Source organism: Crocuta crocuta, unplaced genomic scaffold, assembly GCF_008692635.1.
Source record: "Crocuta crocuta isolate KB4526 unplaced genomic scaffold, BGI_CrCroc_1.0 scaffold35, whole genome shotgun sequence".
NCBI classification, from domain to species: domain Eukaryota; kingdom Metazoa; phylum Chordata; class Mammalia; order Carnivora; family Hyaenidae; genus Crocuta; species Crocuta crocuta.
The window spans coordinates 2834943-2861873 of record NW_027530625.1 but is presented as its reverse complement, the minus strand read 5'-3'; the positions used below and the strand labels follow the sequence as shown (position 1 = coordinate 2861873).

General features: G+C 37.3%; 1 protein-coding gene across 8 annotated transcripts in view; it reads left to right on the top strand.

The window, feature by feature from the left end:
* MAPKAP1 (MAPK associated protein 1) overlaps positions 1 to 26931 on the top strand; it is a 238696-nt gene that overhangs the window by 25890 nt on the left and 185875 nt on the right. For 5 of the 8 annotated variants that reach the window (XM_077768234.1, XM_077768238.1, XM_077768233.1 and 2 more), the window contains 3 exons: positions 4639 to 4966; positions 7416 to 7505; positions 17992 to 18140. In XM_077768234.1, coding sequence (XP_077624360.1) covers positions 4708 to 4966; positions 7416 to 7505; positions 17992 to 18140 — 498 coding nt within the window. In that variant the 5' untranslated portion in view covers positions 4639 to 4707. Of the gene's footprint in view, positions 1 to 4638; positions 4967 to 7415; positions 7506 to 13924; positions 13988 to 17991; positions 18141 to 26931 lie in introns of those variants that run through there. The other 3 variants (XM_077768240.1, XM_077768241.1, XM_077768239.1) reach the window with 2 other exon arrangements.

The window sequence follows — 26931 nt, the reverse complement described above, 5'->3', positions numbered from 1 at the left end:
AGTGGAGGATGTGACTCGATTTCAGAGTTGTGAATTTGAGCTCTGTATTGGGTGTAGAGATTACTTAAATAAACTTAAAAAAAAAAAAAAAGCTTTGAGAAGACTAAACAGCAAGAAGAAGACTTACTTAATTTTGTTTAATGTGGCATTTCCTGGACATTTAAATAAATTTAAACTTAAAAAATTGTGGTAATATATGTAGTCTATAACGTAAAATTTACTATTTTAACCATTTTGGAGAGTACAGTTCACTGGTATTAAGTACATTCACATTGTTATGCAGCCATCACCACCACCAGTCTCCCAAACCTTTTTATCTTCCCAGACTTATCCATACCTTTTGAATATTCCCCATCCCCTCTCCCTCCAGCCCCTGGCACCCAGCATTCTGCTTTCTGTTAATATGAATTTGACTACTCTAGGTACTTTATTTAAGTCCAGTCATATGATATTTGTCTTTTTGTGACTTTTTTCATTTACCATGACCTCCTCAGGTTTCATCCATGTTATAGCATATGTCGGAATTTTCTTCCTTTTTAAGGCTGACGAATATCCCATTGTATGTATATACCACATTGTTTATCCATTCTCTGCCACGTATTTTTAATGACTGTGTAGCATTCTGTTATATGTCTGTGCCTTGGCATATTCACCACAGATGGATATTTAGGTTACTTTCAGATTTAACAAACAATCCTGAGATAAATATTTTTGCATAGTTATCTCCTAAGAGCAAATCCTACAAGTATGGTTGCCCAAAGGGTACTCATTATACTTTGAGATACATTACCACATTATCATCTAAAAAGTGTCAGTTTTCATTCCCTTCTACTGTGCACGAGCTCAGTTCTCTGAACCCTGCCAACATTAGGTTTTAAAAATCTTTGATCTTTGCACAACTGATCAGAGAAAATAACTTGTTTTCATCTGTGTTGGGAATATCTTTGTCTTAGAAATCAAATCTACTTTCAAGTGATAATTTGCTGCTCTTAAAGTGATTTAAAACATGTTCTTCTGGTTCTGAAAAGTAGCATTGGCATGGGTTGATTAGTGTCCCAAGGTGACAGTTTTGAAGGGCACATTGAAGAGAAGCCCTTGTATCTGTATTAATAGAAAAAAAGGCAATCCTTTTTTTATAATCACACTACACACGGCATGCTCATACATGACTTATCCCTACAGCAAAATTATATAGTCCTTGGAAGTCAGACAGCAACCTTTACTGAATTTCTTCCACGTGTAAGATCCTTTATTGCCGGAAGGGATGTGGTGGTGTGGCTCCTGGCCTTGTGGAACTTACAGTCTGAATCCTCAAGTATATGTCATGGGACGCGGAAGGCATGTTTTCCAGGGCAGACTTCTGGGAATTCCCTGTCAGAACGGTATTGAATAACTATTTGTTGAGCGAATCATACTTGCATAAAGTCACAGTATACTAAGTGTGAAGTATTCATGTATGAAGTCCTAGTATACTAATAGAGAAGATACCTGCTCCTGTTGGGATATTTTGGGGCCTCTTTACTAAAGGGATAAAGTTAGGGAATTGGTGTGTCCCTTCAGGATTATTTCCCATGACTCTTTTCTTCATAAGATAGAGCAGATCCATTTTCTTTGAAAAGAAAAAAAAAGATTCTGTTGTACTTTTGTTGCTTTGCCCTTTGACTTGTCAGTGCCCGTTAAATGTGTGGCTTCTCTCTGAAGTCCTTGGTTTTACAGGGAAAACTGTTCAATATGAAATGGAAAGCACCTGCTGCTCTGCGAGGGCCTGGTTGCCTTACTCCCGTAGGGAAGAGCCTGTGCTCACCACAAGGATGTTTGCAGCTTTGGTCTGTGATGCTATGATTTTGTTACAAAACCAGTACTCAAATACTTTATAAGTAATTCTGCGATTGTATGCATCTCTTTGTGGTACTGTAATTATTTTTACAAGTGAAATTTAAATGTTCCCCTTTAATTCTATAATGGTTTTCTGATTAATACACTTAAAATGGTAGGCTGACATGAACATCTCTGAAACAAATATGACACTTGGAGAAATCTCCTTGTAAGAATTAGGAAATACAGTAGGGCTGTTTGAGGGTGTAAACTTTTTGATTCAGGGATACCTTACCTTGGCATTTCCCAATAGCCTCAGTGTAATATAACTACTCAGTGAATATATTTGAAGGAAAAAATGAAGATTAGTGTAATTCTTTGATTAGAGGTGCTACTCAGTTAAACACTCTCTTAATCTTAGTATCTTTATTTTAAGATCTACCAAGTGATGTCAGTAGAATGTGATACTAGACAAAAATTCATAAAACCTCAGTCTTTATAATGATTTATTAACTAGATTTCCCCCTTTGTTCCATTTCTAGGAGGAACAAATGACGAGAAATATGGTGCTATAGGTCTTTCTAAAAACATATACCTAATAGGCCTATTCTAGGAACATATTCAATTCGGCTTTCACGTTCCTTGCATCTCATAATGATTTTAAAGGAGGAGGAAGGTGACCCAGGTGACTTGGCGGAGTTCTCTGTCAGAAAAGAAGCACACATTTATTTTACATGCTGTGTGTACTTACTAAAGAAGGATGAAATGTTGATATATTTGAGGTTTATTTTAAACAAGAATTGAAAGTTGAAATTAGTAGTGATTATTTTTACCATCAGCATCATCATTATTAATAGCTAATATTTATGTGTCAGGAGCTCTTCTGAGCACTTTATCTGCATTATCTCTTATATATATTCTTATTCCTGGGATCAACATTTTATAAATGAAGAAAGAAAATAGGCTCAGAAGTTAAGTTTATTTTGACCAAGATCACATAGCTAGCAAGTGAGAGATCAGGACTTTAACCCAGTTCTGCCTGCAGGTCCTCATCCTCACCGGGGTTCTGTACTACAGTACTCTGCCCTATTCTGCAGGGGATATGTTCCAAGACCCGCAGTGGATGCCTAAAACCATGGATAGTACCAAACCCTATAAATACTATTTTTTCTCCTACCCATGTATACCTATGATAAAATTTAATTTTCAAATTAGACACAGTAAGAGACTAGCAACAATAATAAAACAGATCAATTATAACAGTATCTGTAATAAAAGTTAAGTGAATGTGGTCTGTCTCTCAGAATATCTTATTGTACTATACTTAACCTTCCTGTGATGATGTCAGGTGATAAAATGCCTATGTGATGTGGGCCCCTGGGTGGCTTAGTCAGCTCTTGATTTCAGCTCAGATCATGATCTCATGGTTTCTGGGATCGAGCCCTGTGCTGGGCTCCATGCTGACAGCATGGAGTTTGCCTGGGATTCCCTCTCTCCCTCTCTCTCTGCTCCTCTCTGCTCTGTTTCCCTTTCTCTCAAAATAAGTAAATAAAGTAAAAAAAAAAAAAAAAAGCCTATATGATGAGATGAAGCACAGTGAATGACATAGGTGTTGTGACATAGCATTAGACTACTATTATTGATCTCTGACAGTATGTCAGAAGGAGGATCATCTGCTTTTGGACCAAGGTTGACCATGAGTAACTGAAACTGTAGAAAGTGAAACCACAGATAAGGGGAGACTGCCATGTTTTCTTTGTTGAGTATTGCCATTTAACTGAGGAGGTACCATCTTGTTCCCAGAAGAAATATCATTTTAGTTTCAACAGGATTCAGGAAGCAGTTCTTACAGTGAGGTTTCTAAAATAAGAAATTAATTGGGGAGGGGCACCTGGGGCCTCTGCCCCTCCCTCTCTTTCTCTCATATTCTCTCTCTTTCTCTCTTTCAAAAATAAATCATTACCAAAAAACCCTAAAAAATTAAAAAGAAATTAATTTTTGGTAGCAAAGAAGTAATAAAGTTTATTTTTTAATTTTATTTTTGTAACCTTTCTTTTTCAATTTATTTTTGGGGGGGGGGAAGGGGCAGAGACGGGGGACAGAGGACCCGAAGCAGGCTCCGTTGCTGACAGCAGTAAGCCCAGTGTGGGGCTCAAACTCACAAACCGAACCGTGCGATTGTGACCTGAACTGGAGTTGAACACTCAACCAACTGAGCCAGCTAGGCACCCCTAATAAAGTTTATTTGAAAAGCATAATCCTACCTTAAATCAGAAGAAAGGAAAATGTATTTGTTGAACAAAAAACTACTTTGGTGGTACATTTTTGTAAAATTCCTAGTAACTCAGAAGGTATTATCTGTGTTTTTAGTTACCTCACAACCATATGACAAAGAGGGGGAAATGTAAACTAAAGAAATACAGTTTCATACTCGAGCTCATAATGTGAGGAAAATACAACTTGTTCTCCCTGACCTTATATAGTAATGAGAAGACCGCATGGGAATAAAGGGAGAAAGAAAGGAAAATTTATTGTTTTAACAGTAATTATGTGCTTTGACTGGCCTAAGGAGCCACTATTATTTGTTTTGGCAAGAGAGGAAGCCATTCTCTCTGATACCATGGAGATCTCATTGACTAGAGTTATAGCCCCCAGTGCTTATAAGGATTTCCTTTCAGCTTAGACTTAATCCTTCTAAGCTCCCAGGTACAGGGATAAATGTTGATTTTCAGGGTAGCATTTTACCACATTGATTTGTTTGAAAAATGATTCAGTCATTTTCTTCCTTATTCTTAAATATTGCTGTGTACATCATGTTTCTAGGGAGGTGAGCACGTGAAACAATATGAAGAGGAGAAAATAGCCTTTTAAGGAAATTGGCCCACAGAAAGGATGGCCTTCTTGGACAATCCAACTATCATTCTAGCTCATATTCGACAGTCACATGTGACCAGTGATGACACAGGAATGTGTGAGATGGTTCTCATTGATCATGATGTTGACCTAGAGAAGATTCATCCTCCTTCAATGCCTGGAGACAGTGGGTCAGAAATTCAGGGAAGCAATGGTGAGACTCAGGGCTATGTATATGCCCAGTCAGTCGATATTACCTCAAGTTGGGACTTTGGTATTAGAAGACGCTCAAATACAGGTAAACATTGCCTTTTAGTCATGTCTTCTGAGCTTAAATCAGTCAACATTCGTATAGAATAATGCATAATGGTGGAATAGGTTTAATGGGGACAGTTTCTGTGTGTTAACAGGAACGTGCATGTGTTACACTAAGAGCGAGTCTAAACAACATCTCCATCTTTGTGACTATAAATGGAGAGTGCCTCAGGAACGATGCTGTCAGAATGAAGTAGACAGAAGATGAATAGTGGAGAAAGGTGACTAGGAGAGGCAGGTTGGATGTTCTCTTTTTAAAAGGCCTTCATGTAGAAAGGGAAGTGGACTGACTTTGAGTATCTTCACAGAACAACATTAGTCCCAGTGGGTACACTACCTGGTGGCAGATTCAGGTTGACGTAATAAAGAACCTCTAATACAGAGAGCTGACCAGCCATGGAGTGCTCCTGCCAGAGCCGTTTCTTGGCCATGGAAGGATTGTGGGGGCAAAGGGAGGTTGGAGGTAAATAGCTGAATACTCGTTAGGGCTGCTTTTAATAGGAATTCCTACACTGAGTGTGAGATAAGAAAAGGTGCCCCTCTTTTGGATATGTTATTTTTATTTTCTTAAGTTGATCTCTATCATTTGATCTTTTTGGTTTGAAAATGCTAAACTTTGGTACATAAATATTTAGTCATTATCTTTTAAAGGCTTGTCATTGACCATTTTCCAGCTTATGTGTTTTCGAAACCTTTCAAAGGGAATGTGATGAGCCAAGGCCTTCACTTAGATAAATTATTTAGAAGTCAAAATGTAGTTCTGATATGACAGGGTATTCTAGGAGGTGATTTTTTTTTTAATTAGGTAATCAGAAAATATAATCTCCTCCTAATCAGTAGCAGTAACCTGCTAACTCCCAAACATAATGGCAGGAGATGTGGTAGAACATTGAAAAGGTTTACATGTTTATTTTCAAGGTCCAAATGTAAAATTCACATAAAGGAGTACTGCAGGATACAATATAAAGTGAAAAGCATGTTAAGGTTTTTGGTTCAGAATTCAGCATTCTGTGACATCTACAAAGAATAATTTGCTCTCATGATGAGAATAATTAATAGTATTTCCCAGTATCTCAAGGAATTTTTATCAAAATAGGATTTGAGTGAAGGTTTGAATATAATTTAGAACCATTGATTCTCAGTTCTCTAGTTGAAACTGACTTCCTTGCAAGTTATTGAGATGATATCTTGTATGACAGGTTGAATGGATTTCAGTAGGAGAATGCTGCTAAATTGAGAGCTTTATGATTATATTACTGTGGCTGTACCCTTCACATTTATTAATTGCAATTGAATGTATTTTCCTCCAGTAGAATTTGGTTAGATACAGAGACATTGTCAGAATGCTTTTGCCAGCACGGTTTACATACATTTCTGGCAAGGTTAGTTTCAGTGGTAGTTTCCCTACTACAATGCCAAGGCAGGTGCAGATGATTTCCTACCTTGAAAGAGAAATTTATTTATTTATTTTTTGTTAGTATTGTGCCAGGATAGGAAGTTGAAGATTAGCCAGAGGAAACTAATCTCAAGAAATAGGGTCAGTTACGACTTTCTTTTTCATTGTGGTTTCCGTATGCGGCACTTGTTAGTATATGCCGGACAGTATTTCTTTAAAAGGTCAATTCACTGATTTTTGAAGGTTGATCAGCCAGTGGTAATATAATCTCATGTAATATGTAGGATTTTAGGTGATGCTTTTGTTACTGTTGTTGGAATTTCTTAAGATGGCACATAGATGCTAATACTTACTATTGTGGGGCGTCCTAGTGACCAGAGATTTTGCTTTTTAATCCTTTCAGCATATCTTAAAATTTTGTATAAGAAAAATTATTCTTTTTAAGATTTGACTAATGTTACAAAGATACAAATCATTTATTTTACTACCTATAAACTGTTTCAGCCCACTGAAGAAAAGCTATGCTAATTTATATAGCTTTGACATTTTATAATTTTCATGATTTTTAGATAAAGGATTTTATATTTAAAACTTTAATAGTCTAGTCTGAGTTCATTTATCTTTAATTTTTGAAACGGGTAGAGTAATTCATAACAGTAATTTTATTCCTGTAATGTAATATTCACTTCAGTTCATTTGTGCATTAAAATTCCTTTAAGACCGTTATTAATGATTTATATAATGAAATGTCATATTAATCACAGAAGTTTTCACATTTTATTATTCTCTTCCATGTTAATACTATCTTTATGATCTCTATTAATGTTTTATATCCTCTAATTTCAATTATAAATCAAGAATATTTTCATGTTTTTGTTGGTATTTGCTTTTCAGGGGTGCCACCTTTAAAATTTTATGACTTTTTCCCTACATATGCAGTATAAAACATCTTTATTCATATAAAGGTAGTTAATTATGTCTTTGTTTATAGTAAACTTTCATTGACAAACTTATAGTTATAATATTTCTTTTCAAGCTCAAAGATTAGAACGACTCCGAAAAGAGAGACAAAACCAGATCAAATGCAAAAATATTCAGTGGAAAGAAAGAAATTCTAAGCAATCAGGTAAATGGAAATAATTTTAATTGTTAATTTGAGATTTGTATATTTAGTTTATATTATTATATAAGAGCTTTTATTTTTAATTCACCTTTTTAAATCCTGTAACTAGATACCTCTTGTTTTGAGCTTTGAATGCTTTCACTTGGGGTGCCGTGGCCCTCTGAAGCTGTGTGTTCTTCAGGTCTTGTGTTTTTGATCACTCTTCATTCTGGGTCACAGGAATTGATGTGTGCAAGGCACATTTTGTACAAATTCTCATGCCACTACCTTGTTCTTAGAGCCAAGGAATACCTATGGTTTGGATGGGCCTCTGGGTTGTAGATTCCTCCTGGCAGTTCCAACCTTGACTCTCCCCTGCCTCATTAAGTGACCTGAATAACAGTCTTTTTTGCATATATGCTAATTCTTTTCCTTTAGCTTAACAAGCATTATGTTGCAAGTATTATCAGCATTTATAGTTTGCGTTCATATGGTATGTGTATTAAAAAGCTGGCCATATATCGTATTTTCAAATCTTCAATCTCAGCAAGAACACCTAAAAAATGTTATTGAAATATTTTCTAATGTTTGTATCATGTGTTCTAGGTTTTCTTTTTTTCTTCTTTCAAAGTAATGTCTGCACTCTGTCTTCTCTGTCTTCCAGCACCTAGTACCACCCTGGCATGTAATAGATGTCCACTCAATTTTTGTTGACTGACTCCATTGCTACATAGTGTTGATAAAACTAACAATATTAATGATTATTATATTAACATCAGCACCTACCTAGTGCTATTCTAAGCACTTTACACACATTACCTCCAGTGTAATGATCTTGAAAGGTATAGATATTGCTGTGGTTAACAGATGAGACAGAGACTCAGCAAGCTTTAACTTGCTAATGTTACAAGGCTAGAAAGCAGTAGTGCCGTGGAGCCGTATTTTGTAGCTAGCACTGTCTGCAGCTAAAGGCCAATCTCTTTCTGCTGAACCACTCTGTATAAAGTGGTTATTGCTTTCTCCTGCTGTGGTTGTAAACCCAGGTGTGCTCAGTGGGTATGATTTTCTTAATAGTTGCCTCTAAATGACAACTGCGGAAAGCAGAAATCTCGTTCACTTCTTTCTTATGTCTCATTTCCATGGCTTCTGTAGTTCTCCTGGAATGTCTATTTGGTTTTGCTCTTAATACTTAAAAAACCTCTCTAGGCTGGCCTTTTCTGTTGATCCAGTTAATACTTCTCTCTGTTGCATTTATCAAACTGAAAACCTTTACATTGTTTATCTTGTTGACTTTCTTCAAATTTTTCATATATCTTGATGCTTTTTCTGTAAATCTCTTCTTAATGAATATAGAGCCAGTTTATCTAAACTCATCTCTCCAGCCTCCCTCTGTTTTGCCTTCTTTGCTTCCTTATCTTAAAATAATTACAAATAAAAAATAGGATGAATAGAGTACCTTAGATATAACTGCATCAATCCCCTTTACCATGTGAGAAATAAATTCTTCAACTTAAATTGATACTTCTACTAATCAGACACATCTAATAAATTTTGATACATTTCCCACTCATTCCTTAAAGTCTAATCCACTTTAACTTCTGTTAGTGTTTCACAGAATGTGCTGGATTGTGGCACGTGGGCGGCTCAGTCGGTTAAGCATCTGACTTCAGCTCAGCTCATGATCTCATGGTTCATGGGTTCGAGCTCTGTGTTGGGCCCTGAGCTGACTACACAGGTGGAGCCTGCTTGGGATTCTCTCTCTCCCCCTTTCTGCCCCTCCCCCACTCGTGCACATGCATGTTTTCTCTCTCTCTCTCTCTCTCTGAAATAAACATAAAAAAAAGAATGTGCTAGAGAAATAGTCTCCTTTTTGCTTTCATTTGGAGCCAAACCATTCATTATTTGTGTATACTTCTCTCTCCCTCAGTTTCCATCTCTCTTATTTCTGTCTCTCACAGATTTCAGTAATTGACCCTGTGATTTTAGGGTACTAAAAAAGTGCCTTCTTAATATACCTGGCCACTCTCCAAAATGTTGACCTTGCTTCTGGCCAGGCCAGTGAACCTCATCAGTGCACAGAGGAGTAAATGGTTTTGAATTCTCTGTTCATCTGGGTTCCACCATTACTACAGGTTGGCACTCTGGGTCTCCTGAAATATATTAGAAAAGTGGAGTCAGCAGTCCAGTAAACATCTACCTGACAAACTGAGCAGCTACTCTGGTTCCACGCATTTCTCAAGCACACACTTTTTTTGCCAAGGAATGCCACAGCCAGATCCTTTTGATCTTAATCGGGAATTTTGGTTAGGTAATCATTTATTCCTTCCCTCATTCTTTTTCTGCTGTTTACATTTTGTTAAAATCCTTTCATATGTTTTTCTTATCTTTGTTTTATTTTATTCTCTACCAGAAGAATCATTATTATGGATATGATGACCTCCGGTGGAATGTTTTTCTTCCACAATTATTCTAAGTCCAGTCCATCCTTTAATATAGGAGAACTACAGTGTTTCCATAGAAGAGTTGGAAGGGATCTGAGAAGCCATCTGGTCCATACCCTGAGGTTCTTTATGAACTTTGTGTATATCCTTTATATGCCCTGAGACCACATGATAAATGGAATACTTTAGAATAAGATCCTTATAGTATTTCTGTAGCCAGGACTGCATGGATAAATGTGAAGATGGTCACTGGACGACAGCTTTGTCAGGAGGAACAGTGTCAAATCAAGCCTCGGTATTTTTAATTTTATTGTTTTAAAATGGCATTGGTAGATTCTTTACAAAATGTATTGTTACCCTTATTCACGGACTCATATAACAAACATTTCTTTCATACTTTCTGTGTGCATCTTAATTCTATGCTAGGTACTTGGAAGAATATGTGATTCCTGTCCTCAAGAGGTTAGAAGTCTACTGGGAAGACAAAGACATCTATACATAAAGTTAAATAGTAGCTCAAAAACAATGTAGTGTATATCAGTTATTTCTGAATACTCCTAAAGTTTTCTTTATGTAACTTATAGTATTGGTTTCTTAAAACAACAGTTCCCAGATACAGTGGCTATGTACAAATCAGAAATACATCCCAAAGTGCGTGTCATAATGGCTTCTGTATAAATTTCTAGCCATATATGTGGAATTTCTGATTCAGAAGATAGGGATTGGGGTCCATCTATATTTTTCAGAAGCACCTGGGTGATTCTTATGAGTAAGCAGTACTGGGGGCCACTGGTATATAATAGGCCAGCCGCTAAGTTTGCTTCATCTTAATACAAATCCAGCAAATTAGCTATTAATATTTCTGTATTATGTGTGAGAAAACTGGAGCTCAGAGGCTAAATAAGTTTTTCAAGTTACTTACTTACAATTATGACAAAGCCAGAATTCTTCTCCTGGCCAGTCTGACTCCGAAGACTGTAGTTCTTCTGCTCTCTCCTATTTTCTCCAGTACTGTTGGCGGAAAGGAGCTGCTCTTGGAGCTGTGGGTGTTGAGGATTCTTTTGTGTTCTCTTGTTCCTTCCCTCCTCTGTGTCAGTGATAGCCAGTGTTCAGGAAAGTTGTATTAGAAGAAAAAATTGTTATAGGAAATCTGAAGTAAAATATAAAAATAAAGATCAGCTACCAGTATTCTCATATTTGGAGGAACTGCTGTTAACATTTTAATGTATTTATTCTAGATTCTATTTATATAAGTATATATATTTTAAATATTCTAAACATACATCTTATGATCTTTTTTGTAGTTTTTTTGTGTATACAAGTAGTACATAAATGCAACATTTTGTCTTATCTCCATGTTGTTCCTGCACATTTATTAAGGTTATTTCCAGATGTCTTGTATTTTGTGCTGCCCTTGTAATTAGCATCCTCTTCCCCATAACTTTTTTACTGCTCTTGTGAAGAAATCTATTGTTTTTATATATCTGTTTTATATCCAGTCACTCACTGAATCCTTAGAAGTTCTGATATGCATTCCCATCTTCTTGAAGGCTACGGTATGTGCTTTCTCCTAAGACTGATGATAATTACATTTCTAGGCTATTGTTTTTTCAGTTCTGTTTGTTGGAGACGTCCAACTGTTTATATTAGTTAGAACTCTTCAGCTGCAAATGATAAAGGGAAGTGATGTTGAAAAAGCTTGCAGTAGAGCAACTCAGGAGGTACAACTGTGCCTTATGAGTGGCTTGGACCCGGGAGGAAGGGCTCTCAATACCAACCCCTGTCTCATTCCTACGTCTTTGTGCCCGTTTGCTCCTCCCTCCCTCTCTTCTGCCTCCCTGTCCCCACAGCTACTTTTTCTACTTCTCTGGTCCACAGTGAATCATGTAACAAGTATTTCTTAAGCTCCTACAATATGCAAGGACAGCTAAGCACTTGTAGATTTAGAAGGTATAGCAGTAAACAAGACAGAGTCCCTGCCTCATGGATCTTGTGGGGGAGATAGACAGGAAACAAACCTAGTGTTGTCAGAGTGGGATAAGTGGCATAGCAAAAACTATAGCCAGGTACGGAGGATAAGGAATGCCACGTAGGGGATTTTGCTATTTTATGTAGGATGATCGGGGAAGGCCTCTTGGGAAGGTGATGTTTGAGCAGAGTTCTGAAGGAATGAGTCAGGCAGGTATTGGAAACTGGGTGTCCTAAGATGAGGGAGAGCGAGTGCAAAGGTTCTGCAACAGAAGTGTACCTGATGTATTCAAAGAATAGCAAGGAAGGATGCTTACTGACTATAGTAGAGTAGAAAGGGAGAAGAGTGGGCTCAGAGAAGTAGTGAGAAAGCAGATCATGGAGAGTCTTGTACAGAACTTAATTTTTACTCTGGGTACAGTGATTTAATCTGAGTAGAATAGAATGGTATAATGAACCTCAATATACCCATCATTCAGCTTCACCATATGGCCAGTCTTGCTGCTTTTACCTCCCCACCCCTCTCAGATTATTACTTACTTATTTTTTGAGAGAGAGAGTGAGTGAGCATGAGTGCGAGAGAAGGGGAGAGAGAGGATCTTAAGCAGGCTCCACACTTAGCACAGAGTACATGTCAGTCCCACAACCCTGTGATCATGACCTGAGCTGAAATCAAGAGTCAGACACTCCGCCAACTCAAGCACCTAGGCGCCCCAGATTATTTTTAAGCAATTTCCAGCGATCATAATTTTATACCTAAATACTTTGTATTTTTCTAACACATAAGAAAACTATAGTACCACTACTCTCCAAAAAATTAGCAGGAATTCTTTAATATTAACAAACATTTCCCTCATTGTCTCAAATGTTTCTTTGTCTTTTGCCAATTTGGTCATGTAGGTCTATATATGATGTCCATACATTTGATTGAGACGTTCGATTTCCTTTTTAATCTGTAGATTCTCCTTTACTTTTTTCCTTGTAATTAAGAAACTGGGTCATTTGTCCTGTAGAATTTCCTACATTCTAGATTTTGCTAATTGTATCTCTTTGGTCTTGTTTAATAGGTTCTTCTGCCCTCTATTTCCCATAAACAGGTCATTGGATCCAGAAACGTGTTCAGATCGAGGTTTGATTTTTCTTAAGAATGTTTTGTACATGCTGATCTGTACTTCATATTGCATCGTGTCAGGAAATATAGAATGTTTTCTTGTTTATTTTGTGATCAGATTGATGGTAGAATTAGGTGTCATTCATCCATTATTAATTATTATTATTTGGTGTCATTCATCCATCCCATCAGCTTTTCTTCTAATGGTTTTAGTGGTCATTGATGGGCATTACCTCGATGAGTTTTTTCATTAGGAGTTGCAAAATAGTGATTTTTAATTTTACTGGTCTTCATATAAAGAACAACTGTTCCTAATCCATTATTTGGTTATTCTCGAATATAGTCCGTGCAAGAAGACAGGATAAATTCTTGATTCTTAGATATTTCCATCTGCAGATCTGGAATTAGCCATTTGTTTAGAGGATCTTAGTTATTTTTTAGGGGTAAATGGCATTGAGAGACCAGAACTTGAACTCGAGAGGTGCTGGATTGGATTTTTTTCCTTGTAGGCATTTCAGGGGATAGAGCTCAGAAGAAAATAAATTTTCTAAGAGGAAGTACATTGTGAGTTAGTGTTGACGATTCCTATAAGAATTTAGGATTATAGAGTATTTACTTAACTTTTTTTATTTTATGTTTATGTACCTTTTTCTTAATGCTGAAAGTTTTGGTTCCAGAATGGAGATATTAACCATCATTACTAACACTATGATTACTAAAAACAGTTGAAGATATATATTTATTTATTTATTTATTTATTTATATATTTCCCTTTTGATATATTCCAGTAGGGAATGTACAGTCAAATTGCTGTGTGATAAAGTTACTTAAAATAATTCTTCTCTTTGTAGTTAAAATGCCAACTCAATATTACACTTAGGTTTGTTCATTTGCTTTTGCTCTTATTTTTAGAAATTGCACTTCTAATTTTTTAAAGAACTATATGAAACTTGTACATGGTTCTGAAGTTGAGTACATAAAACAAGGTAAAATCATAGAAATCTAGCTCCAATTCTTGTATCTTCTACTCTTCTTATAGTCATTTTTAAAAAGGTTTTGGTTTTTCTGCCACTTAAATCTATATGTAAGCATATTTATATTCATATACCCCTCTTTTTCGGTTAGAAATAGGATTCTATACACACCATTTTATGCAATACTTTTTTCACTTAGCAACACATCTTGGGAATTACTCTGGCGAATATACAGAGATAGGCTTCATTCCATTTTACAGCTTCGTGATAGGCCATGATATGGAGGTGCCCTAGTTTAGCCAACTGGTCTCCTGATAAAGGACGTTTGAGTGTTTTCAGGCTTTTGATATTTAAAATGACACTGCATTGAGTAGCCGAATGAGTGTGTGTTGTATTGTGTTTTGTTTATTTTTCCCAGTGTAAAAATCCTGGAAGTGGTAAGGTTGGGCCAGAGGATAAGTAATTGATCTCCCTTCATATTGCCACATTCCCTTCCATAGGTGTTTTGCTATTTTGCATTCCTCTAATAAGGTACAGAATGTTATTTCCTCATAGCTATAAACTTTTAGGTTTTTGCTAATTTGATAGATGTCTATCTCAGCATATCCCTTGTTATAAATGTGGTTGAGCATCTTTCCATTTGTTAAGAACCATTTGAGTATCTTTTTCTATGGACATTTCATATTTCTTACCCATTTTTCCATAGAATTGTTGGTCACTGTCTTCTCTACTTTTAGAATCTTTACATATTAGGAATATTAACCTTTATTTTTTTCTAGTTTATCATTTTTCTTTTTACTTTGCTAATTTTTTACCATACAAAAATGTGTTTATTCGGTGTGGTCAAATTGATTTGTTTTCTTCCGTGATGTTTATAACTTAATATTTTAAAAGACTCCTATTGGCTACTGTGTTGGGAAGAGACTGGCAGGAGTGGGCCTAGACAAGGCAAGGGCAGAAGCTTTGAAGGTAGTGGTAATAATCCAGCATTGTTAGCTTTGGAGATGGCTCTGGGTATATTCTGAAATTTCTGTTGATGGATAGGTTGTTAGATGTGAGAGAAAGAAAAGAATGGAGATATTTTTGGCCTAACACGATTGAGTTGCCATTAACTGAGAAGAAGCCTGTGGGAAGGGCAGATTTGGGGGAAGATCTAGAGTTCAGTTATGGACATAGAAAGTTTGAAACACCTATTGGATATCCAAGTGGAGGTGTCATATGGGAAGCTGAATAAGTGAGTCTGTAATTTCAGGGAATGTTTAGGTCTAGGAATAATCATTTGGGAGTTATTAGCATGTAGATGATATTTATCAAGGTTTTCCCTTTTTATTTCTTTAAAAAAATTGTTTTAATGTCGAAGAGAGACAAAGCACAAGTGGGGAAGTGGCAAAGAGAGAGGGAGACACAGAATCTGATGCAGGCTCCAGGCTCTAACCGACAGCAGAGAGTTTGACCCAGTTCTCGAACTCACAAACTGTGATACCGNAACCCACAAACCGTGAGATCATGACCTGAGCCGAAGTCGAATGCTCAACCAACTGAGCCACCTAGGTGCTCCCTGTTTTATTTCTTTATTGAGGTATGCTTCTCTATACTTAAATGTGCAGATATTAAGTGTATAGTTCAGTGACTTGTGACAAGCATATAGACCTGTATAACTAGCATCCCAGTCAAGTGTAGAGCATTTGTGTCCTCCAGAAAGTTCCCTTGTGCCTCTTTCTAGTTGGGCTACTAGAAAGACTATTGCAGCTATTGTTCTGATTTATATTACCACAGTCTAGTTTCTTGTTTTTAATATTTAAAACAGAAGGCTGGCTGAGATCACCTAGGGTGTTAATGTAGATAGAGAAATAAAAGGTCAACAGTATGACTTGGGAATGCCAGAGATCTGAGGGGAATATGAGGAATTGGCAAGGAAACTAGGAAAGAGTAACCTGGAAGATAGGATGAGAGCCAGATAAAATGGAGTCCTGGAAACCAAGTGAAAAAACTGGTTCAAAAAGGACTGAGTGATGAACTCTTTCAAATGCTGTCATAAAGTCTTGAAAGATGAGGATTCAAAATTAACCAGTAGATTTAGCATTAAGGGGATCATTGGTGACCTTGCAAACTGCTTCCGAGGAGTGTGGGGAGCCCAAGTGCTTGATTGGAGTGGGTTTGAGGGAAAGCGAGAAGAGAAACCAGACAGCAAGAACATAGCATTTTGAGGAGCATAAAAGTGGTATAGTAACTGGGAGTACAGGATCAAAGGAGGAGGGTTTTTTTGTTTTTTGTTTTTTGAACAAGCAGTATTTCAGTATCTTTGTGTGCTGATGAGATCGATCCAGTAGGAGGAAAAACTGAAAATTGGAGAAAATTGTTTGAGTGGTGCCCTTGAGTCATCAAGAAGTCAGCCCCTGAGTGCACAGAGGAGGAGCTGGCTTGAGGTGGGGGCCTAGGCAGTTCATCCACTGTAATAAATAGCGGAGAAGGCAGGCACAGGTGTAGGTGAGAACATGCCGAAGTTCTCTTTTGGTTGTTTCTCTTTCTCCATGATGAAGGAAGGTAGGAGGGGAGGGAGAAGGAAAATGTCAGAAGTTGAGGAGAGAAGTCTAAGTGTGAATTAGAATTTGTCTGAGAATGGAAGAGTTAATATATCATTGCTTCACATCCTTACTGATAGTAGTTGTGTAATTTTGATAAGTAACTTACGTTTGCTATACTCCATTTGTTCATGGGGCTAGTTGTAACCAGCTCTTAAGACTGCTGTGAGGACAGGTTGAGAAAACACTTTGCATTGCTCCCAGCCCATAGTAGGTATTTAATAAAGGGTTATTTCTTTCCAAAGTGTAGCAATAAAATTATTTTAGATCCTGTCTCCGTCTCTCTCCCTGTCTTTCTTTCTCTTTCTCAAAAATAAATACATATTTTTTTAAATATTAAAAAAAGTAAGTCAGACCCTTAACAGTTGAGCCTCCCAGAGTGCCCCTCATTGCAGATTTTAAGATTGAAGATTGATTTATTTTTAAATTTAGGTATGGAAGTTTTCTAATACAGAATGGAAAGTATAATAAACCTTCATGTACTTACATAGCTACCACTTTAAATGATATTCAGAATAATATGGACACTTAAATGATCTGTGAGAATATATGGAACTAACTTGTCTTGATTCACTAATGAGTAAGAGCTAAAGATTCTGATTTAATAATAATTTAATCTGAGTACCTTCAATCATTATTTTATTCATTGATTCATGCAACAAAATTTATTGAGGGTCAACTTTGTTCATTAGTCTAATGGCTAAGAGCCTTGCCTGAGTGCAGATTTTAGCTCTGCTACTTCCTAGCTGTGTTGGCCTAAGGCTAATCAGAGTATTCTAAGCGTCAGTTTCCACACTGACAAAATTAAGATAATGCCAGTATCCACTTCATAGGCTTGTTAGGAGGAGTAATTGAGATACATTGGCTTGCTCAGTAAATGTTAGCTGCTATTACTATAAAAATTCTTTTTTCTTTTCCTCCTCCTCATTTTTGTCTTCTAGATTTTGTGCTAGGTGTCATTGGAGAGTAGGAGAGGATTAAGATGTAGACCTTCACCCTAAAGAACTGGAATTCCAAAATCCCACAGTATTAGAGTCAGGAGAGATTTTCAAGATTTTCCAGTTCAGCGAGCCCAGAAAGCTTTAGTGAACTGTCTGTCATGTATCTCTTAGTGGCAAAGCCAGGCCAAAGCTCAGGTCCTTTAAGCTGTGAATGCTCTTCTTACAGAATGGCTGCTCTGTTGGTTTGACTCACTCCCCACTCCTTAAACCCTAGTCCTTCTAAATTGACAGTCCTGACCTGACTGTTTTTCAGGTCTCTGCCTTTCGAGTGTGCAAGTATCGAAGTATATGTGAGGCTTTTTGCACACATCAGACCTGTATATGCCCCAGACACTCCCTCTTTAAGATTCCAAGGAAGACTTGCTGGGGAAGGTAGACAGGCTGTCTCTGTGTGTAATCACAAAGATGTTTTTATCTTCCTCTTCTATCACAGCCCAGGAGTTAAAGTCACTTTTTGAAAAAAAGTCCCTCAAAGAGAAACCTCCAAGTTCTGGAAAGCAGTCAATATTATCTGTACGACTGGAGCAGTGCCCTCTGCAGCTGAATAACCCCTTTAATGAGTATTCCAAATTTGATGGCAAGGTAAGTAAAAATAAAACTTTGTCCCCTTAAATAAAACCTCAATTCAGTGGAATTGTTTTTGTTGGTATTATTAAATTTAGGTTTCAAAAATCGCTCTAAGTAATTATAGAATGTCACTCACATTTTCTAAGACTGAGGATGTGAAAAGGTCTGAATTTGGGCTTCACATTGTTTCCACAGCAATATGTTTGGGAGATTAAAACAAAAATAGTCTTGAGATATTTGTATGTGTATTTTTTTTTCCTGTTTTCAGAGAGTATACTTGAGGGTTTGGGTTACTTGGGTTGTGAGTCATCAAGGCCTGATTGTGCTGGGAACGCTTTGAAAGTGGTTCTGGGAGGCCATTTGCATTGTTTTGGTCTGACTCTTCATTGTAACTGCAGAAATTGTTGAGCTTTGAGCTTCATTCCAGAATTCTAGGCCTTTGTTTGCATGTCTGTATTTCATTGTAGGGAATCTTGTTTGACACTCACTATGCAGGGTGACTTTAGTTTTTTCTGTTTCTTCTAACAATTTGTAGTTGTAAAATTAAAGCATGCCTATTTACCTTTTAGAAAAATGGCCACTGTTGTAGGTCGAGTACAGTTCCATGTGCAGCACCCTCTGCCCCCATAATCACTGCCATTCTGTGTCACTGCACTGAGCTGAGCTGGGCTTCTTTCAGGCGACAGTAGCAGTTGATTTTTATATTTATTGCCGTTATATTTGCTGTCTGGCAGTGGTGTGGGGGTGCTGAGTGATCACTTATTGCCTGGAGGGGTTGTGTACAGTTTGTCTTATTTTAACACCATTGCAATTAATAAGCATACAGCTCTTTGCTTATGTTTGCATTTTTCATCTTCAATTTCTGGTTAGGTGCTGGTGTGGTCAGTTGTCATCTTTGAGCAAGGAGATGTTTTCTCTCAAAACACTTTCTACTCAATCGGTTCAGCATGTTTCCATAGTTTTAAAAGTAAGCATATATGGCCATGGGCAAGTGAGGTTATTGATGTTGGTGGGGAAGGAGAGCAAGAACTAGAAGTAAAATGCGTAAGTTACATAAAGATACTAATATGCTCAGGAGTTGCCTTCAAAAAACCTCTGAAAGTACCTCCAGTAAATTAGAGATTATATTGATGTAAAGCTTCTCTTTAGCCTGCTCCTGCCACGGCTCCTGTTTCTTCTTGTGGACTGTAGCAAGGAGAAAGGAAGGGTCCCCCTAGGGGACAGGAATGTCAGCCTCTGGAAAACAGAATTGGACTGTAGAGGATTTTTTTTTTTTAAACTACCGTTGATTCATTTAGATATGTGAGAAGTTATTATTAGGAATTAGGTTATATGGCTGGAATTTATTTGCTTCCTTTGCCTGATCCCATCTCATTGTTTGAGGGCATAATTGCTGGAATAATTACTATGTAATAATACTTTATGCCAACAAAATAGCACAGATCTTTTAAAATACTATGTGTTAGAATTCTCATTATACATGAGATTTTATTGTAAATTACTTAGCTCTGGATTTGACAGAAAATTGTGAGGTGTTCATGGTATATATCTAACTTGTAAAGTGCTGGGAGAAATTTTTAAAAAAATGTAAAGAGCCATTTCCTCAGTCACAAAGGAATTATTTTTGCTAGATGTGTTTACACTTAAGGCTCTCATTGCGTTTATCATATCAGTCTATTTGTAATCAGCAAAGGATGCGTGCATGGGGCAGTCACAATTACACTTTGATTAAAAAGATTTATATATCGATAAGTCTATCTTGTGATGCTATACTATTTTATTATTATCCTACATATTACAATTGCTAAAATACAATTAAACCCTTGTTCTCATCTATTATTTAATATTGATGCGTTTGGCAGATACGTAATGAAAGTGGCTAATATTTGAAGGATATTGTACTGTACATATTAAATTAGTCTTTCTTTATCTTTGTGAAATGCATCAATATGATATTCAATGACATCTCAATGATTAATAGAGAATTATACTTGAGTCAAGCCTTTTTGTAACCTAGAAATTAAAATGACTATTCAAATAACACCTCAAAATGATCAAATTAGCATTTTGTGATTGCATAATAATGGGATTGTAGTAGTTATAACCGCACCATGGCTGCCTCTAGAGTTAAGATCATGTCAACCCCTTGATAATAAAGCCTTTTCTGTGAGAGTCGACTTTAATAATTTCCAGATTGATTCTTCTCATAAATCATTTGACGTTCAGCACTAAATTTTTGTTACTGTTGTAACTTAAAATTATTTTATTTTTATTCAGCTCATATTTAAGAAGTGAAACGAGTGTCCTGTTTTAATGATTCACCGTCTTGTCATTGAACTCCATGCCTTTTGCCTCAAATATAAGGATTTTTCATGTACTTCAGTAGTCTCTTTTTTTCCCTGCAAAGGTTTGTTAAAGCCACTGAAATATGTACAGTTTTTTCCCCGTACAAATATTCGCAATGCTTTTCTTGGGAATAATGCTTGCCTTATTTACATAATTAACTGAGTTGCTTGGGTCTCTTGGGCAAATGGTACATAATTGGGGAGAGAAGGGGACAGGGAAGAGTTTGGGGTCTAATTAAATATGCTAAAAAACTACTTAATTATGTATTTCCTCAAGAGATTAACTGCTGTGAAATCCTCTTTAAGATTAAACTAGCGTTAGATTTGAAAAAAGGATTTTGTTTTTGGTATGGGTTTAGAATTACATTGTAGTTAAGCTAGCATGTCTAGTGTCTTTAACGGTTTGTGCAAACTGGATTGTTGTTGGTTTTAGTGATTCTAAGCATAAGCATCTCTTAGCTTTTGTGCTAAATCGATGTGAATACTTTCAAATAATTTTTGGTTCTTGTAGCAGTTTAATAATTTCATTTTTACAAATTGTGGTTGATTAATAATTTCTTGAGAGGGAAAGGCTTGCTTTGTTGTAATTTTGACAGTTTTTTTTGATCAGATTAATTAGGTTTATATTATCTCGCTGGTAAATTGGTGATGCTATCTGTGACCTGTTTTAGATTCATTGGTTATTAGAGCTCTGTTTATGATCATTTGTAAAAAGTCGAAGATAGCTTGTAAGTGGTTTGAGGGAATGCTTAGTCAGACAAGGCAAAACCAGGCTCGGCCCTCTGCCTGAATTTTTCGGGCTTGTTGAAAACAGGACTTCAAATAGCCTGATTAACAGCACAAAATCTCTGTTCTAGAGATTGAGACAGTCAGAAAACTTCTTGTGCCAGTTCTGATTTCACTGTATGTGGGATATTTTGGGTGTGACAAGGAGTTGCTTTGAAGTGATGAAGGAGTGGGCTCAACTGATAGGCAGTAAACACTCAGCACTGATTTAAGTATCCCTGAATATGTGGATTTCTCCCCTGTCTTTCTACCTGTTTCAAATGAGGCCATGGTTTTGCAAGTATCTAACCCTTTCCGTTCCATGCCTTATCTCTTACTTGAGAAACTTTTGCTAGTATGTCATTACTATTGTGGTTAAACTGAGTTTGCAAATATTATCATCTTCCTGTCACTATAGTTACTAACAAAGAAATGGTACTGATTATTAGCTGTGATCTCTTGCTCAGGTTTTCCATCTCTCCTAACCTGTTTCTTTACCAATAATAGAAATGAGAGTTCCTTCCTTACACGGCTGATGCGACCATCATGTAAGATAAATACTAGGATAGAGCACTGAGCATGAGAAGAGGCAGTGTAATTTACCTTGTAAGTAGACCTATTTTGTAGTAAGACCTGAGTTGAATTCTGACTCCACCACTTATGATGCGACCTCAGGCTAGTTTCTTAACCTCATGAAGCTCCAGTCCTCCTGTGTGGGTTGAGATGATGATAACGTGTCTTCCTTGTGAGAATCAATTGAGATTAGGTCTGTTTGCCAAGACATATAATACATAATAGGAAGGACTCAACAAATACCCCACTTTTGCTCTTCTCTCTGTGTAAAGGATGAGGGCCAGTGATGCTGTCTCTTCACGTACTTCATTAGATTATTGACAGGATTGAGAGGAAATATGTTCTGAAAACCAGGAGTTTAGAAATAGTATGGCTAAGCAAGACGTGCAACAGACTTGTTAAGGTGGTCTGTCTGAAGTCCAGGTAGTCCAGTGAAGTTTTGAGGTTTTGGCCTTTAACTCTAAATAGGGAGATTAAGACAAGTAATTACTTACTTTGGGAGTGGAGGGGAGTGACTTTTTTTTAAAAGCATCATGTGAGAAGATAGTTCTAGATTAGTAATTGCTTGGCAGTTTACTAAAATGTTAAATATTTATTTGACTTAACTAAATTCTGCTCTAACTATAAGGAGAATGTTTGCCTTAACAAGTGCTTAAAAAAGCAGAACTAGTTCTTGTTCATTTAGACAACTGTGACTTTGATTGTGTTAACTTACTATAAAGTAACCGTTTCTCTGTTAGAAACTGTTTTAACTGAAGCTGCAGAGAGCATGGGGGAAGGGATAATTCATGAGTGCTAATTGCTTGGCTGTTAATTTTCATAAGTGTTGATAGAAGCAGTTCCTTAAATTAAACTTTGTTTAAAATGTATCAGGGGAAATATTCCACAATGTCGAGCCTGAAGTGAAAATTAATATGAATGCTGTGGCAATTAACACATACTGGTTAATAGCTTTTAGCAGCATTTTGGGATGATAGTCCTTAAATACATTTTTGCATGCTGCTCTTGTTTCAGCATTGTTCCAGTCTATGTCTAGATAATTATGAACAAATGTTTTCTACAGTCATTGGCATTAAGTAGCTCTCTTCAAAGAAAGTCACTTAAAACTTTGTAGAAAAGCATGAAGTCACTGAGAAATGTGGCAAGCTCAGAAAAGGTCAGCGAATTGAAATCATGTTTAAAAAAATTGCCTTGAGAGGAACATCTGAACTTGAATATTTGCTATTATAATGGAAATGGTCCCCTCTAATATGTGAAGGTGCTTTAGTTCAGAGTCTCTTTCCAAAAAATTATAATCTGGACTTTTGGGCCGGTTATGTTTCTAGACGGCAGCTTTGTTTATTGCTGCCTGAGCTGAGGTGTGGCCTTGAGCCTAAGAGCCTCTGGCTTTGAGTTTCTTTCTTCTTTTCCACCCCTCAAGTTGACCAGAATCCACCGTTTCAATGAAAGTGCTCCTGGGGTTCACTTGCTTAGTGCCCACTGAGCGACAAATCTAAGATGGCAGCGTGTTTTGAGTTAGGGGGCTACTTAGCTCTTCCATTGATTGGCTTCATCTTACGTATATTTTTAATAAAGGAGAGTAAGTCCCAACATCATTTTAGTGGTTATTCTCTTGGCATCTTATCTTTGTGACTGAATTTTGTTCGTCCTCTCTTTCACAGAACAGTTTTTATTAGTCTGTTCTATTTCTAAAGGAAGATATTAGCTGTTCACTACCTCTTTACATTACCTCTTTCTACTAATAGAAAGACCAAATTCATTAATTTAAAAACATCTCTTAATAAGATTATTTTCCCCTTACCATTGTATTAATGCACTTCTCTTCCTTTTGCTTGACATTATACAGGAAATCCCAAGTAGAGATCTTGGGCTCTCTGTCTGGGTGGTATTCAAAACAAATTAAATAGGAATCCTACAATGAAAGACCATGTTTTCAGCTTTCTGCTTTGAAGTTAAATTCTGAGTTCTTAAAACTGGCTGATTCCATTCTGAGCTATCTGTGTAGGCCTTGTTTCTGCCAGTCTGTAGTGACTTCCTCTGGTTGTGGACCAATCTTCTAGAAATTCCTGTCAGAGGTAGGATTGACCATTGGTTTTAGAGAGATTTCAAAGGAAAGAGAATTTTGCAGTAGAAAAAATATTTTTCAGGCTTCGATTAGAAATCCAGCTTTGCCATTTACTTGCTCTGTGATGTTAGGCAAATCAGTTTGCCTCTTTGAGCCTGTTTTCATATGAATAAATGAAGTTAATGATGTCTTTAAATGTTGTCACAAGGATTTAATGAAAATAGGAAATGCATACATAGCAAAGTGCCTGGTACATGGCCAGTGCTGAGAGACTTATTAGTTTCCTTTCATTTTCCCACATTGCCATTCATTTGCTCCATGTTTAGTGAGGGCCTACCATGTACCAGACACTGTTAAGTAAAATCTGGATACGGTGATGAGCAAAACCACACCTGGTTTCTGACCTCATGGAACTTGTTCTCTTGGCAGGAAGATAGATGTTATGTAAATAATCACCCAGCTGAATGCAAAATTGTCATCAGAGTATAACTACAGCTAATTAAGTACTAAGTTCCAAGAGAGGTAGTTGGGGCCTTCAGAGCATTATCATGGGGTCATCTGACCTAGTCTAAAGGGTCAGGGATGGTGTCCCTGTGAAGGTGACTCTTGATCTGAGAGCTGAAGGATGAGTAAGAGCTAACTTGGTGAAGAGGGAGGAGAAAGGACAAATAGAGGAACTGAGGCAAGGGGATAGCTTGGCAGTTTTGAGGAACTGAAAGAAGGCTGTGTGACTGGGGACCCGGGGTGAGGTAGAGTATGGTATGAGGTAAAGCTGCAGTGGCCAGACCGTGTTTGGCTGGTGGAAGTGTCCTCTTTAACCTAAGAATATGGGAAAGCCTTTGACAGGACTAAATGAGGAGATAAGGTAATCAGATTTATGTTTCGAAAAGATTGCTGGACTGTGCTGAAGGGAGTACAACCTGAGAAGGGGTTTTGAGGCCAGAGAGACAATCAAGAGACTTTTCACAGTGGTCGGATTAGGAGAGATGGTAACTTGGGCTTACTTATTGGTGATATTGGAGGAGTATTTAAATTTCAGAGATAATTAGTAAAAGTACTAAGACTTGATGATGGATTACATGTCAAGGAATAGGGGAGAAAAGGGTTTCAAGGGCAATACATTCATCCAATTGTGGCTTGTGGAAGATGATTCTATCCCTGAATTAGGATGCACTGAAAGAGGGCCCAGGATGAGGCCGATGTTACCTATGTGAGCTGCTTTGGGCCTGGTGACTGCAGATCACAGCTTATTACCACATCCTTGAAGATACACGTTCTTTTTGTGCGGAAGCGGTGTGCAGCATACTCTGCTTGTTTGGTTTGTCTTTGGAGTGTTTGAGGGAGGCGTCTCTGAGATGAGAGTGGGCTGGGAGCCAGAATCCTCTTCTTTGTTCCCACTTCACAGCCGGCTTAGAACTCTGGCTGAAGAATTGCCGTGAAGATTGGTCCCCTCTTCTCTGAAGTGGGCTGGACTCTCAGATGCCCAACCCAGCTCACCAGGCTGTTAGGAGGACAAAATTTTAGATGAGGCAGATGTCAGGTGTCATTTAAGAAAATATATTGATTGTAATTCTTGGAGGTTAGAGGACTAAAAGGTAAAACAAGGACATATTTTTGTTGTAACAAGATTACTGTTGTAGCACTATCTTCTTCCTAGCTAAAGAAATACCAGATTCGCAGATGAAATCTGGTGGGAATGTATACCAAGCACTGAGGGTCCCAGGGAAAGTAAGCCTAGGAGATAATCCTCGTTGGTGTGGTGAGGCTGGGCATGGTGGGATTTTACACTGAGCCTCCGCATCTGAGGCACCTTACTCTGTATAATTTGCAGTAGAGCGATTTCCTTGTCCCTCAGAGTACTAGGCCCTGATGTTACTGCTTTGAAGAGAACTAGTTAGATAAAAGAAATCAAATGACAACTTAGGGTCACTCAGCGGGGCATAGAATCTAAGTGTTCTTATTCTCAGAGATTTTTATTTTCATTCTTACTAGCATTCATATTCAAAAATGGAAACTTGATTTCCAGGACTAGAAAACAATGTGGTAGAAAGAACACAGGTGTGGAGTCATAAAAAGTCAGTTTTTCAGTTTGTGAGTTCGAGCCTCGCTGTCAGCTGTGCTGACAGCTCAGAGCCTGGAGCCTCTTTCAGATTCTGTGACTCCCTTTCTCTGCTCCTCCCCTGCTCATGCTCTGTCTCTCTCTGACTCTCAAAAATAAATAAACGTTAAAAAAGAAATTAAAAAAAAATGTGAGTTTTAGCCTTGGTAGTGCCATGGGGTCTGGGACAAGTCACATCCCATCTCTAAGCCTCAGTGTTACCTATTTATTTTTTTATTTTTTATTTTATTTTATTTTATTTTATTTATTTTATTTATTTTATTTTATTTATTTGTGTTTATTTATTTTGAGAGAGAGGGAGAATGGGAGGGGCAGAGAGAAAGGGAGAGAGGGAATTCCATGCAGGTTCTGTGCTGTCAGCGCTGGGCCCAATGTGAGGCTCGATGTCACAAACCGTAAGATCATGACCTGAGCTAAAATCAAGAGTCAGATGCTCAACTGACTGAGCCGCCCAGGCGCCCCAAGCTTCTGCCTATTTAGAATGAGGAATTTAACTTGGATGATCTCTTGGATTCCTTTTGGCTCCATTCTTTTGTGATTGGGAAGCTGATTGACATCAGTGACCTGTGGGTTACAGATGGGAAAACGTGAACTCTTGGACTTTTGATTTTCTTCATATATGTTGGTACTTTCTTCTTTTAATTGATCATAACAAAGCTGTGATGCAGGGAGTGTTATCTCCCATTTTACCAGCGAGGACACTGAAGCTCAGAAAGAGAAAGTGATTTGCTCACGGATGCCCCACTAGTATGTGGCCGAGCTGATGTTCAACTCCCTTTTCCTTATTCCAGTACCACAGCTGTCTTTCCTACACTCTTTTACAGCCATTATTTTGTTATGGAAGACACAAAAAACACTGCTAATAATTGAAAAAAAATGTAAATTTAAAAACAAAAGAATTTTTCCTTTAGCCGTGCACTTGAAATTGTACAGACTGGT